Here is a 15,265-nt window from a genome sequence, read left to right on the forward strand (position 1 = left end):
CATGTATTTCCACCTGCGCTGAAGAGGAATGTGAAACAGAGGATGAAACGTGTGTGAAGAGCTCAGGGAGTCACCCTCACAGACTAGAAAGTGCTGAACAAGAATCATTGAGAGCCAATCACAGAGAAACCAGTAAAATTGACATAGGAAGTGTCCAGTCAGACCCTAAAACAGCCTTTGACTGGGAAACAAATGCACAAAAATGCAAGGTGGTGCACAGTCAGGATGTGCTGGCTTGTGTTAGTTCTAGTGTAGCAAAAAACCCTGACTTTGAAACAAATCAAGTAGAAAAAAATGATGAAACTTGTAGAGTGAATGACGACAGATATGAAGATCTTAGCCTTGTGCCAGCTTTAAACCAGAGTTCGAGTCCAGGTGCGCGGGAGTCAGAAGTAGTGCAGATGAACTCTGTGGACAATGGTGGGAGCCCGCAACTGAAGCAGGTTTTCTCCGAGTCAGCTGAAGAAGTTTTTTATGCCTCCGGTGGACGTGCATTGGGGGTGGGAAAACCAGAGCTGCTCGGTGGAGAAGAGGAGGAGATGCTTTGTCTGAAGGAAGGCGGCAGTGGTCCCGGCATCATCAGCTGTGTGGGTCTGCGCGGGACAAGTAGACATGCACGCCGTTTCAGACAAAGGGGTGCCAGGCCCACTGTGCAGGGACCTGGGTTACATAGGGAAGTGGGTTTGGTGGGAAGTTCAAAGGTGATCTTTGGAAGAATGGAGTTAGGGGGCGCTCGTGCGGGGTGCTCCTGCTTGGCTGGTGTTGACCCTGCCGAAGTGGACGGATACTCAGCTCCTCCTCTCGATGGTCCGCAGGTGATTCCCGTCATCCCAGGTGACAGCAAGGAAATAGCAGTACCAGGTTGCAAGGACACTGTTCTACCACTCATATCTGAAAAGCCCTCAAAGGGGGATTTGCAGAGCTTCCCAGAGGAACTGTACTCCCAGTTTTTGAATGAACTTTCCTGTTACCCGATGGCAGAGTTGGCAAGACAGATGTTTTCTGAAGGGCTGGCAGACGGTTGTGGATATCAAGTGGGCTGCCCATGGACTAATACAGCTGCGAAAGACACATTAGAAGAGCAGATATTTAGTGAGGACCTGCACAGTAAGCCACAGGACCTAGAGATCTCTTTGTTTTGGATGGAAAAGCCCCCTTATCAGCTACCAGTGGCAGAAGATGGTGTTATTTGGGGATGGCAAGAGAGAGGTGGACAGTTAGTAAGTATGCTGTACCAGTTCTTATTATTGTGCAGTGATGTGTTAATCTTTCATTTTGATTGCTTTTAACTCAGATAACAAAGATTTATTCTAAACAATTGGCAGTCGTTTGAATGTTATTGTAAAGCTATAAGTTAATATAACATCAATTTAACCATTTCCAAACTGAAGAACGTGAATTTGGTTCGCTGGTTAGTATATTTAAGCCAGAATCTACGTGTCAACTCTCGTTAGCACTAACCCCTGCATGCTGGTCATCAGATGCATGTGCCCCCAGAGGCTGCTCCCCTCAGTCTTCATCCATCCTGTCCTCACCACCAGCCCCTCGTTGGAGCGGAACAAACTTTTGGCCCATTGGGTGTTTAAAGTCACTTCTAAGAAGTTTACACTTGCAGAATGTAGAGGCATTAAAATCTGTGCTTTCCACTGTTTTTGTATGGTAACCATCTAAGGGAGGTAGAACTTGATGCTTTTAACTGGCTCCAAAATCTTGGTTCTGTCTTCTTTTAGTCAGAAGCACCTGCAGAGCTTTTTGGACCTCAGTGCTCAGGCCCCACTGGTTTGGGAGAACCTTCGCAAATGATCCTGCAACGGGCAGCTAGTTTGAGCATCTTCCTAGAATTTCTGTAATAAGTGAAACATTCAACAAACAGGAAGTTAGTCTTGCTCTTAAAGCTGTCCTTTGGACCTGCATACTTGTAATAGCAAAATCTCATTCAATCAGTAGTTTATTTTTAGTGATTTTTGTTGCATTAGGCAAGAAAAATGGTAATAGTAAGGAGATAGATGTGGCTCCAGTGTTATGCCTATTATATGGAAATAAACAAGTAGAAATTAAATCCTATAATTTATCCATTAACCTCCTTTCTTTCCTTTCCATGCCCACATTTGGGAGTTTTACCAGAAACAGTTCCATTCAAGTTAATCAGTTTTGTTCCTTAAGTAGTTATGGAGGCAAAACGCTACCTAATCATTTCCATCAGTGGATGTGGTTGACACCTGGCTGCGAGAGTCCGTGCCTGTACCTCAAGTAGAGTGCCCATGGGTCTTGCTCTTACACACGTGGGTGAGGTACGTGTGCACTGTTCTGAATTAGCTTTTCAATTGTGAGATGTGCCCAACAGTATTCTAATTTGACAGACTACATTTAACGAGAGTGCTCTTTGTTCAGAACTCCAGTTCTCAAAGTGCTTGTACAGACATCTTTTTAAACTAGTCTTAAGTAGCCACTGTTATTCCATTTTACAAATAAAAAGCCAGAGTTACAGATGTCATGACTGTAAAACCTTACTAAACTTAGTGGCAAATCCAGGAGTAGTCCATGCTAACTTAAAATAGAAAACGAGTGCTTCTTTTCCTCCATTATCTCACCTATTTTATGTTCTCCATGTGCCTTTCCCTTCCTCTGGTGTTAGTTACTCTAGTTCCTACTCAGTTACTTGTCAGTGGGACCATTCTGTTTCCTGGCCAGAAAATGTAAGTTTCTGAGTTGGTAGGTTATTTATTTTTGTTAATGGAGCGTAGCATTTAGAGGCTTAGAAAGTTTCTTTGGAGTGTCAAGAATTTGGGGATACTGTACTCTTCAAAGAGTAACATTGGTCATTTGTATAGGATGGCTTCAGCATGTAGCCTTTAAGGTCAGCTCACCGCTGGTTCTAATAACCATTGCTTAGCCATGATTTTTCAGTGGAAAAATAAGACTTAGGAAGCTGTGCAGATGAAACTTGAGTTGTTGATAATCAGTTGGAGGTCCCTGTGACTGCAAGAGAGTAGCTACATTTTTAAAGAAATATTTTTAGTACAAGTTGTTTCTCATGTGAGTTACATGAAGTTAATGAACTCTTGATAAATGTTTTGTTTTTCCTGATATTAGAATACAGTTTTCTAATTACCATGATTTTTGTTGGCAAGTTACCTAACCTTTCTCTGCCTTGGTTTTCTTCCTTGTGGAATGGGGTGTGATGACCACTGCCTCCTAGGGTGTTAGGATTAAACGCAGGTATGTGCGTGGTGTGCGCCTGTCACCCAGCAGGCCCTCGTGCTAGCTGTCATGTTGTTCCCCCTTAATCATGTCTCTGTTCTTGCATCCGATGTCACACCTCAGAGTACCTCTTGAATACTTGTTAACTGCTCAAAACTGGTAAATCCCTAATACTTGATTTACTGCTTTAGAAGTAGTAAATTGTGTACAGATATGGTTCCATTCAGCTGTGGCATAAAACCTGCACAAGTTGTCAAATAGTGGAAAGTAGAATTTTCTGTTACTACGTTATTAAACATTCATTCCTTCTGCATGTTTCTCAGGCAGCTCCATGCTGAGCTCAGGACTGCCAGGTGTCAGCCGTGAAGTGTGCCCAGGGTGGACGTCCGGGAACCCTCGGGCCGCAGAGAGGACAGGACATGTCCTTGCGGTGCGAGCAGAGGGGGAGGAGCACGCGGCCCTGGGATGCTGCTTGCAGGCAGGGTGCTCCCAGGACCGTGTGTGTGTGTGTGTGTGTGTGTGTGTGTGTGTGTGTGTGTGTGTGTGTGTGTTAGTGAGCTAAAAAATGTGTGTCGGTGATGCAGTGTAGCCAACTGAAGATGGTGCTAAAAATGGAAAAGACCAGTGTGGGTTGGTGTTGGGAATTTAGAGAATGTATAGCATGTCCATGAGGTCAGGGGAGTATGTTCCGTGGGTGGGAAACTTGATGTGTGTTGTGTGGTAGAACGAGACTGGGTCTAACCAGAAAAGGTGATTTACGCTAGTATTAGAATAGGAAAGAAAATAAAGATTTGAGTTAAAAAAAAGAGAGAACAGATTGAAAAAGTGTAACTGCTGAGAAGGGCAGTGGTGTCTGTGAGGTGCGGAGCATCTTCTGCGTTGCTGTGCTCAAGGCAGCAGTCGTTTCTGCCTGTTCCCCATGATACTCTGATCGCCTCGTGCTGTACCGGGCACTTAGTGAGAATTTCAGAATTTGTTGGAGAGATGAGTGGATGTGCAGAAGCAGAGACCAGAAATGAGCTGGAAGTTTAGATGTCATTTAAGAAGGGAGCTTGAAGAGTAAGTGCTTCTTGAGAATGATACTCTTGAAGGAGAAGGGGGACCCTATTCTTTGCCCTATCCAGTACTTTACTTCAAAGGACTCCAGATAGGCCCTCACTTAGGTCCCTGGTTTTGTGGGCATGAAGTTTATTGCCCATGCCTCCTAGGTATGAACAGAATATATTCTGTAGTTTTAATCCACATCAGTCTGTATGCTCAATTTCAGAAAAACTTTCACTAAAAACTTTAATCGCCCCAGCTAGGGTGAATTTATTTTTTAGGATTGTTAACCCACATGTTCTTTCCTTCTTGGCTCATCATGGTGCCCCTGACCTTGGAGACGGCATCTCTGGGGTCATGCAGTGAGGCTGCTCCCAGTTTGGAGCTCCTGTCTGGCACTACCTGGGGGCTTCTGGGACCTGGAACCTTGTCTCCCTCCCTTTGGAAGCTCTGGCCCCTGCACAGAGGTGTTAAGGCTTATGGTGTCTGGGAAAAGGCAGATCGTTTGGCTAGGTTTTGCTCAGGAATCATGGCAGTAGAACTGGAGTTAGTTTGGGGGGCAGCTGTCCCCGGGACATCAACTTTCTTTTAGATTTTGGGAGCCACTCAAGGTTTGTAAGCAGGAGAGGAAAAATCCAGGGGTGGTTGTGGGTTTAGTAGGGTGTGCCAGGGAAGACCTCAGCAATCCCCAAGGGGTGTGAAGGCGTGAGCCAGCCGTGCGGACGTCTGGGAGTGTTCTGGTCAAATGGAGCCGGGCAAGCAGAAGGGCCCGGTGTGTCCAGAACAGCGAGGAGGCCGAGTAACTGGAAATGAGCACAAAGAGTGGCCGCACCAGGCACCTCTCCGACAGACTTTCATTTTCTGCAGCCTTTACTTCTGTGAATGTTCGAGCTTTATTTTAACATTTTATCCATTGATATTCAGATTTCTAAATCTGTGAATTGTGTTGGGAATCTGGAACAGAAATGATAATTGGATCACCAGTTATTTATCAGTTACACAGTTGATCAGATATCTCCATGAAGGCAGGGACTCTTTCATTCCTGTTTCTAGAGAGCCTTCTACTTAGTAAGAACTTAAAATCTACTGGTGAGTTGAGTTCTGAGTACATCAACTTTTATTACTTTTTCACTTGATTTCATCCTAAACGTACGTGTAAATAGGTTCAGCCTTTTTCCCATAAATTCTCTAAGATGGATGTGTTTTAACTCTGAATTAGTAAGTAAAATTGCATTTGATTGAAATTTGGATACAAATGAATATATCACATTTTTTCTTAGGTACCAACGGCCAAGGTTTCAGAGCTAAACCCTAATGCAAAAGTATGGGGGACTCCTGTGTTACACTTGGAAGCAAGTAGTGCAGCGGATGGCAGTGTGAGCGCAGCCTGGGAGGCGACGCCCGGCCGCGGCCAGGAGGGTGAGTGGGTGGGGGCGAGGGGCATCTTTCCTCTTGGCTCTGGCTTTGTTTCCTTGTAGTTCATCTTTGGGAAAGTGTTTGTTAAGATCTGTGTCATGGTTAGTGACAGTATTTAAGAGCAATGAGGTTTCTCACAGTCAAGTTAAAAAGGTCAGGTAACTGCAGGTATAAGTCTTTTGTTTTGTTTTGTTTTAAGAGAAGGCTGTTCTTCTAACCCTGCCTTTTGGGGTGAAATTCTTAATTACAGGATTGGACACCAATGGTGATGGTGACAAAAGTCATGAGAATGCTGCACTGTCAGATTTACAGGAGTCAGACCAGACAGCCATGAGCACTTTGGGTCTGGACCACTCAGAGTATGAATCACCGCCTGAAAATAGCGAGACGGGTAAAGCTGTTTTATGAATTCATTTTCATATAGAGTATGGGCTTCTTTATGTTACATTTTTAATTCTTTGTTCATTTCTTTTTTGTTTCTTCCCTTGTGGTTTGATGATTTCTTTAGTGTCATGCTTGTGTTCTTTTCTCTGTAGCTTTTGTGTATCTATTGTAGGTTTTTGATTTGTGGTTACCATGGGGTTCCTTGTAGATGTTAACCTATAACTATATCTACTTGTTTTAGACTGATAGTCATTTAAGTTCAAACACATTCTAAAAGATCCTTCTTTTTTTACTCCCCTCCCCCACATTTTGTTTTTGATGTCATTTTGTATATTCTTGTTTCTCCCTTAACTGTGTATTGTAGTTATAGTTGCTTTTACAGTTTGTATCCTTATCTACATACTGACTTACTTAAGTAATCTTCATTCCTTGCTATATGTCTGCCTTTCCTAGTGGAATTTTCCCTTTCCAATAGATTCTTAGTTCTTTTCCACTTCGAGAAGACCCTTCAACATTTCTTTTAGTGTAGGTTTAAGTATTGAATTATTTTAGTTTTTTGCTTGTCTGAGACGTTCTTTAATCTCTTCTTCAATTCCGAAGGAGGATAATCTTGCTGTATAGAGTATCCTAGGTTGCAGGTTTTTCCCTTTCAGCACTTTAAGTATATCATGTCACTCTCTTCTGGCCTGCAGAGTTTAAGCAGGAAAATCAGCTGATAGCCTTATGGGGGTTCTCTTGTATGTGACTCTTTGTTTTTCTCTTGTTGTCTTTAGAATTCTCTCTGTAACCTTTACCATTTTAATTATAATATGTTGTGGTGTGGGTCCCTGGATTCATCTTGTTTGGGACCCTCTGTGCTTCCTGTACCTGGATATCTGTTTACTTCTTCAGCTTTGGGAAGTTTCCAGCCATAATTTCATCAGATACATTTTCTACCCCCTTCTCTCTCTCTCCTCCTTCTGGAACCCCTATAATGTGATTGTTAGTATGCTTGATGTTGTCCCAGAGGTCCCTTAAACTATCCTCATTTCATTTTACTTATTTATTTTTTTGGCTGTGTTGGGTCTTTGTTGGTGCACGCGGGCTTTCTCTAGCTGCGGCGAGCGGGGGCTACTTGTTGTTGTGGTACTCGGGCTTCTCATTGTGGTGGCTTCTCTTGTTGCAGAGCACAAGCTCTAGGCACGCGGGCTTCAGTAGTTGTGGTGCACAGGCTTAGTTGCTCCACAGCATGTGGGATCTTCCTGGACCAGGGCTCGAACCCGTGTCCCCAGCATTGGCAGGTGGATTCTCAACCACTGTGCCACCAAGGAAGTCCCAAACTATCCTCATTTTAAAAACTTTATTTTTCTCTTTGCTGTTCTTATTGGGTGATTTCCATTATTCTATCTTCTAGATCACTTATGTGTTCTTCTGTGTCGCCTAGTCTGCTTTCATTCCCTGTACTGTCTTTCTCATTTCAGGTATTGTATTCTTCAGTTCCGACTGGTTCTTTTTTATATTTCCTAGTTTCTCGTTAAAATTCTCACTGTGTTCATCTGTTCCTTTCCCTAGTTCAGTTAGCATTCTTATTACTAATGCTTTGAATTTTTTATCTGATAAGTTATTTATCTGTTTCATTAGGGGTTTTTACAGGGTTTTTTCCTTTTCTTTCATTTGAAACATATTCCTCTGTCTTCTCATTTTGTTTAACTTTCTCTGTCTCTATGAAATTAGATAAAACAGGTAACTATCATGGCTGGGGGGGGTTGGGGGGCCCATGGTGCTGGAACAGAAGCCTTGAGGGTTGGGTTTGAGCTGGTTCCATTCCCTCTAAATGTGTGCAGACCCCCCGACCCCGCAGTGGTTCCTCCACCCTAGTGGAGAGCGGGCCAGAGCCAGAGGGGCTGGAGCGAGCTGGGGTGCACACTAGGTGGTCCCAACACGCCGTCAGAGCCCCAGGCCATTTCTAGTCCAATATCTCTGTGCACACATGTACCGACAATGGCAACCCTTGCCCTGTTCAGAGGTTTGTGTGCTTTTAAAAATTCAGCTTGTTAAATCTTTCCCTAAACAATGTGCCTTTCACTGCTTCCTTTGATTCTCCTTTAAACTGACTCTTCTGTTGATGCAGAGGTGAGAGGTTCTGGTCCAGAGGCCTCACAGGGAATGTAAGACCTGAATAGTTCCTGAACGGCAAATCAGATTTAAATAGGAGAAGCGGAAAACTGACTGTAGGGCAAAACGTCGATAAAAGTACAGAGAGGGAACGTTAATGTTGAAATTGAGAGTCAAACCCAAAAGGAGTTGGCTTTCTATAAAAGGGATATTTAAAGCTTTTCAGAAGAAGGAAAAGAGGAAGAGAGCAGTTCTCTTTTGGGGTCCAGGGTGTGGACCAGCATAGAAATGGCTGTAGGTAATGGGACACCAATTGCTCACCTCCGATTTTGTTTCTGCCTTGATCTAAAAGAACCAAACAATTTTTAAAACCCCAACAGACCTTAGGGGTAGACTACACTCTCATTATTGCCAGTTGGATGGGAAAGCTTGAGTGGAAAGAAATAACTCCCTGAAACTGGCTGCCAGCAGTTGAGCAGAGCAACTGCCTGTGGAGCATGTTCAGGACCCTGTGTGACTGTCTAGAGACACGCTTGGGTTAGAGAAGGTTACATGACTGAGAAAGCCTGTCCTCCCTTTCTCACCACCAGCTGTGATGTTATGTACGAGAGGTATGTAATAAGCACCGTGTAAGTGTTTGGCATTAAATATTTGTTTATTTTCCCCTTGAAGGGGCCCCACGAAGACCTCATCCACACGGTTTCTGCTTCGGTTGGCACTGACTGACCTTTGTGGTCACATGCCTGCCTGGACCCTCGCTTCCCTCCTCACTCTGCCTGGATTACACAGACCATCATTTCAGTTACTTCCTTGCATCTAACTTCTTCACAGTTGCTTAGCAAATGCCTCCATCTTGTTTAAATATAATTCTGTACCTACTCTGTGTCTGTTCCTGAGCAGATAGACAGATGTGGGTGAAGAAAAGGATTATAGCAGTGTGGAATGGTCTCATTTTCCATTCACGGTCTCGGACTAGAGGGGCTGCGTGGCCCCGTGCAGCCCAGCTTCTGGATGGCTATTTCACATCTACCAACCTTGGGGTATAGAGCATTAATGAAGCATAATTGATGTACCATAAACATCACATGTTTGGAATACCCTAACCTTTCTATAAGTTTTATTTTCCGTAGTTTAAAGCACAGTATTCAGTGCATTCTAGAATTGACTTGCTGACTCTTCCCTTCCTCACAGATTTCTCTACTGAATTTGATGAGGTGTGTGTACACATGAAAAACCATGACCCAGTCAAGATAACGAAGCTACCTGTGCCCTTCCTCCTGCCTGCTCCCTGTCCCTGCCAACTGCTCATCTGCTTCCTGTCACTGTAGATTAGTTTGGGGTTTTCTAGAATTTTATGTAAATGGAGTTTTGTAGTATGTGCTTTTTCTTAGGCTTTTTTTACTTACTAATTTTGAGATTCATTCATGTAATAACATTTATGGGCCTTTCCTTTTTATTGCCAAATAGTATTCCAGTTCATCATATACCACTGTTTGTTTTTCTGTTCACCTGCTGATGAATATTTGGATTGTTTCCAGTTTGAGGCTCTTACAAATAAGGCTGCTATGGACATTTATAAACAAGGGTTTGTATGTACATATGTTTTCATTTCTCTTGGGTAAATACATAGGAATGGAGTAGATGCATCACCTATTAGGCATAGGTTTATCTTCACCCTTTGCACTCCCACCTGCAGTGGATCAGAGCTCCAGCAGCTCCACGTCCTCACCGGCACTTGATACGGTCAATCTTTTAATGTTAGCCATTCTAAAAGGTAGGCAGTGGAATCTTATTGTGGTTTTACTTTGTATTTTCCTAATGACTAACGGTGCAAAACATCTTTTCATCTGTGTATGTTTTCTTTGGTGAAGGGTCTGTCCAAGTCTTTTGCCCATGTTTTTACTGGGTTGATTTATTATTGAGTTGAGAGTTCTTTGGACACAAGTCTTTACCAGATATATAACTTGCAAATACATCCTTCCAGTCTGTGGCTTGTCTTTTTGTTCTCCTAACAATATCTTTTGAAAAGCAAAAGTTTAAAATCTTTTATATCGTCCAATTATGGATCTTGCTTTTGGTGTTTTTCCTGCGAAATCCTTATTTAATCCAAGGTTGCAAAGCTTTTCTACTATAAGTTGTATGGTTTTAAATTTTACATTTTTTAGGTCTGTGGCCCATTTTAAGTTAATTTTTGTATGTGGTCTGAGGTGTGAAGCAAAGTTCTTTTTTGTTTTTTTCTCACATGTAGATATGCCACTGTTCCAGTACCATTCGTCAGAAAGACTCTCCTTTCCCCACTGCACTGCCTTTGTGCCTCTGTCAGAATCATTTGTCCCTGAGTATGTCGGTTTGTCTCTGGACTGTCTCTTCTCCATCCATCTCTTGGGACAACAAAACCACGCTGTTTTGCTTACTGTAAATAATTCTTAAAAACAGGTAGTATTAGTCTTCCAGATTTTTTCTTTTTCAGAGTTATTTTGGCTATTCTAGGTCCTTTTCATTTCCATGCAAATTAGAATGAGCCAGTCAATTTCTGTAGAATGCTGAGATTTTTATTGGGATTTCATTGACTCTGTAGATCAGTTGGAGAAGATTGACATCTTGGCTAGATGTTTGTGACATGGCGTATGTCTCCACTTGTTCAGATCTTCTTTAATCTCTCTTGACTGTATTTTTCAGTTTTCAGCCTACTGGCTTTTCACATCTTTTGTCCAATTTATCCATAAGTATCTCATATTTTTTGGTGCTATTGTAAGTCATTTTTAAAAATTCAATCTGCAACTGTTTGTTACTAGTAGATAGAAATATAATTAATTTTTATAAATTGATATCATACCCTGAAAACTTGTTAAGCTCACTTATTAGTTTTAGAAACTATTTTGTAGATTCTGTTGCATGTTCTATATAGGCTATCGTGTTATCTATGAATAAATTCAGTTTTATTTCCTATCCAATTTGGTGCCTTTTATTCCTTTATCTTGCCTGGTTGCGCTGATTAGATCCTTCCTTACAAAGGTGAACGGATGTGGTGAGAGCAAATATCTGACTGATCTTAGGGGGGAAAACATTGTCTTTCACCATTATGTATAATGTTAGTTGTAGTTCTGCGTATATGACCTTTATCGGTTGACAGGTACCCTTCTGTTAGGATTTGCTGAGAGTTTCAAAGATAAATGGTTGAAGAGGAGTTTGTGATACTTTTTTCTTCATCTATGGCAATGACCAAATATTTTTTTTCTTTTTTAGTGTGTTAAGATGAATTACATTGATTTTTTTTTTTTTTTTTTTTTTAATGTTTAACCAACCTTAAATTCCTGGGGTAAGCCTCACTGGGTCAGGATGTAATACACTTCTGATATATTGTTGGATTAGACTGGCCATAATTTTGCTTAGAATTTGTACACTTGTGTTCATGAGGAATATTGCTCTGTAGCTGTATTTTTGATGTTTTCCCTCCTATTAAATTTTTGGGAAGAGTTTATTTCTTCCTTAAATGAAGAATGAAGCCATCTGAGCCTAGAGTATTGATTGTGGGAAAGTTGTCAGCTACAGTTTGTTTTTTTATATAGGGCTACTCAGGTTTATTTCTTCTTGAGAAAGCTTTGGTTACTTATGTACTTTGTCCATTTCATCTAAATTTTCAGTTATTGCATAGAATTGCTCATAATACTCTGTTTATACTTCTAATATCTGTAGAATCTGTAGTCATGTCACATCACTCATTCCTGTTATTGGTAATTTATGTCTTTTCTCCCCTCCTCCCCCTAGTCAATCTGGGTAGAGGTTTGTCGATTATATTCATATCAGAGAACCAGTATTTGGATCATAAGTCAGATCCTATGGTCTCTACCTTTAATTTAAATGTTTAGAACATAAATGTTTACTGTGGTAATTGATATGTTTAGGTTTGAGTCTCTCACCTTGCTATTTGTTTTAGAATAGCTTTAGACTTACAGAAAAATTGAGAAGATTGAGTACAGAGAGTTCCCATAGACGCAGCATTCATTTTCTCCTGTTAACACTTTACATTCGTATGATATATTTGCCACAGTTACTGAACCAGTGTTGGTACGTTTTACCTAATGTCCTTTTTCTGTCCCAGGACACCATGTTACATTTAGTTGATATGTGTTCTTAAGGCTCCTCTTGGCTGTAACAGTTTCTCAGATTTTACTTGTTTTTGATAACCTTGATAGTTTTGAGCAGTACTGGTCATTTATTTTGTATGGTACTGGAATTCATTTGATGTTTTTCTCATCGTGATGGATTTGAGGGAAGGAATACCACAGAGGTCAAGAGCAGTTTTCATCCCATCATTTTAAGGGTACATACTATCAGCATGATTTATTACGGTTGATGTTGACCTTGACCAGTTGGCTGAAGTAGGTTTGTTATTACCTTTCTCAACTGTGAAGTTACTCTCTTTTTCCTACCTCTTTCCATGTGGTGCTCTTTGGAAGGAAGTCACTGACTGTACCCAACCTACACTTAAGGAATGTCCCCTTCATGAGGGCAGAGAATCTCCATAAATAACTTGGAACTCTTATGCATAGGGATTTGTCTCTTCCCTCTCATTTATTTATTTGTTCAGCCATTGACTTGTATCAGTGTGGACTCATGGGTGTTATTGTATCCATGTGTAAAAATCATCACTTCTTTATTTGATTGCTCCGATGCTCTACCTTTGGCCATTGGAAGCTCTTCTAGTTGGCTCCTCCATCTGACCTATCCCATCAGTGAAGGGTTTGTTGTTTTGTTCTCATTCTGGCTGCTCTGGTCCTAGAATCAGCCATTTCTCCAAGGAACCTTGGTTCCTTGTACTGGAAAATGGTATTTTATAAGAAAGCAAGCTTCCATACTTATCCATGCAGTTAGCATTTCTGGTATTCTTTATTCCTATGTGTAAATCCTGATCTCCCTCTCTTGGCCTTAAAGATACTGTGGTGCTCTCTTTTTACCTGCATTATTTCTGATAACTGTATCATCCTTAACTTTGTTCCACTGTTTAAAAGCTTGCTGCTTTTAGGGCTTCCCTGGTGGTGCAGTGGTTGAGAGTCCGCCTGCCAATGCAGGGGACACAGGTTTGTGCCCCGGTCCAGGAAGATCCCACATGCCGCGGAGCGGCTGGGCCCGTGAGCCATGGTCGCTGAGCCGGCGCGTCTGGAGCCTGTGCTCCGCAACGGGAGAGGCCACAACAGTGAGAGGCCCGCGTACCGGAAAAAAAAAAATTCTTGCTGCTTTTAAGATTTTTCTCATTATAGTAGTTTTGAGTATTTTGATTATGATGTATCTTAGTCTTAAAGGTAATCTTGTTTCTTGTGGTTGGGCTTTGTTGAGCTTCTTGATCTGTGATTTATAAATGTTTTCATCAAACTTGGAATATCTTGGCTGTAATATCTTCAAATGCTCCTCCCCCACCTTGCCATTTCTTCTCCTACATGATCTCTAGTTATACCTATATTAAGTCCCTCGAAGTGATCCTCTGTCCTTTTTAAAAAAAATCTTATTTCTCTGTTTCATTTTGGAAAGTTTCTCATATCTTCAAGTTCACTAGTCTTCTATACTATCTGATCAGTTGTTAATTTCACAAACTATATTTTTGATATCAGACATTGTAGTTTTCATCTGTACAAATTCTATTTGGGTCTTTTTTTATATTTTTCATGTTTCTACCTAACCTTTGGAGCATGTGGGGTACAGGTAGGATAACCATTACAATGTCTTTGTCAGTTAATGTTAACATCTGTGTGGGATAGGTTTCTTTACACTCACTGTAATTTTTGGTTGGACTGGATTTGACTTTGTTAGGTACTTAATATTTTTATATTTCTATAGATATTTTGGTTCTTGTTCCAGGATGCCACAAAGTTACTTGGAAACAAATGGATCCTTTCATATCTTGTTTTATGATTTGTTAGGCATGAGTGGAGCAGTGCTCAGTCTGGGGCTCATTATTTCCCACTTCTGAGGCCAGACCCTTCTCTCCTCTTGCCAGTGTGTTTGGGGCTCTGTGAGCGTGAGGTCTTCCAGGCCAGCTGGTGGAGCAGGCACTGTGCAGCAGGATATGTGAGCTCCCTTCTTCCTTTCAAGTGGTTCTTTCCTGGCCTCAGGGAGTCCATCATACCTGTGATGTGCATAGAACACGCACCTGCCTCCGGGGGTTCCCCACGCCTCTGGGCGCCCTCCCAGTGCACTCTGTCCCACGCCCTGAACTCATTGAGCCCGCTGGCTTCCATCTGTTTCCCGCTTCCTGAGCCCAGGCCCACGACCGTTGTGTGTCTTTATCGCTCAGGAGCCGATGCTCTACATCTGGAAAACTTGCTTCACCTATTGTTTTTTTTTTTTAATAAAAAAAATACTCATTCGGGCTTCCCTGGTGGCGCAGTGGTTGGGAGTCTGCCTGCCGATGCAGGGGATGCGGGTTCGTGCCCCGGTCTGGGAGGATCCCATGTGCCGCGGAGCGGCTGGGCCCATGGGCCATGGCCGCTGGGCCTGCGCGTCTGGAGCCTGTGGCGGTGAGAGGCCTGCATACTGCAAAAAAAAAAAAAAAAAAATCATTCAAAACCCACCACATGCCAGATTTACTTAGGACACATCAGTGAATATGATCAATGAAAGCCTTTGCCCTACTGTGCTTACATCTTATCGGGCAGAGACAGACTATTCATAATACACATAATAAATAAGTTCATGTTATATAATGTAAGGGTGATAAAACACAGTGGAAAAGACAAAGCATGGTAGGGTAGGTTACAGTTTTTTCTAGCTTTATTTAGGTGTAATTGACACGTAAAAATTAATTATACTTAAGGTATACAGCAACATGATGGTTTGATATCCACCACTTCACATACTTACCTTTTTTTTTTTTTTTTGGTATGCTGAGAACACAAGATCTACTCTCTTAGCATATTTCAAGTATACAATACAGTATTATTAATTATAATCACCACGGTGTACATTAGGTCCCCAGAACTTATTCATCTTATAACTGAAAGTTTGTATCCTTGGATCAATATCTTTCCATTTTCCCACCTCCAGCCCCTGGCAGCTATGGTTCTACCCTCTGGTTCCATGTGTTCAGTTGTTTTAGATTCCATATATAAGTGACATTGTGTAGTTTTTTTGG

The 15,265-nt window shown here is 41.8% G+C and overlaps 1 protein-coding gene across 1 annotated transcript in view; it reads left to right on the top strand.

The window, feature by feature from the left end:
• The window catches only part of LARP4B (La ribonucleoprotein 4B), an 86,783-nt gene that overhangs the window by 44,737 nt on the left and 26,781 nt on the right, over positions 1-15,265 (top strand). The window contains exons 4-5 of the mRNA XM_060005259.1: positions 5,523-5,661; positions 5,909-6,049. Of these exons, the coding sequence (XP_059861242.1) occupies positions 5,523-5,661; positions 5,909-6,049 (280 nt within the window). The remainder of the gene's footprint in view (positions 1-5,522; positions 5,662-5,908; positions 6,050-15,265) is intronic.

The sequence above is a fragment of the Delphinus delphis genome, chromosome 2 (assembly GCF_949987515.2).
Source record: "Delphinus delphis chromosome 2, mDelDel1.2, whole genome shotgun sequence".
NCBI classification, from domain to species: Eukaryota; Metazoa; Chordata; class Mammalia; order Artiodactyla; family Delphinidae; genus Delphinus; species Delphinus delphis.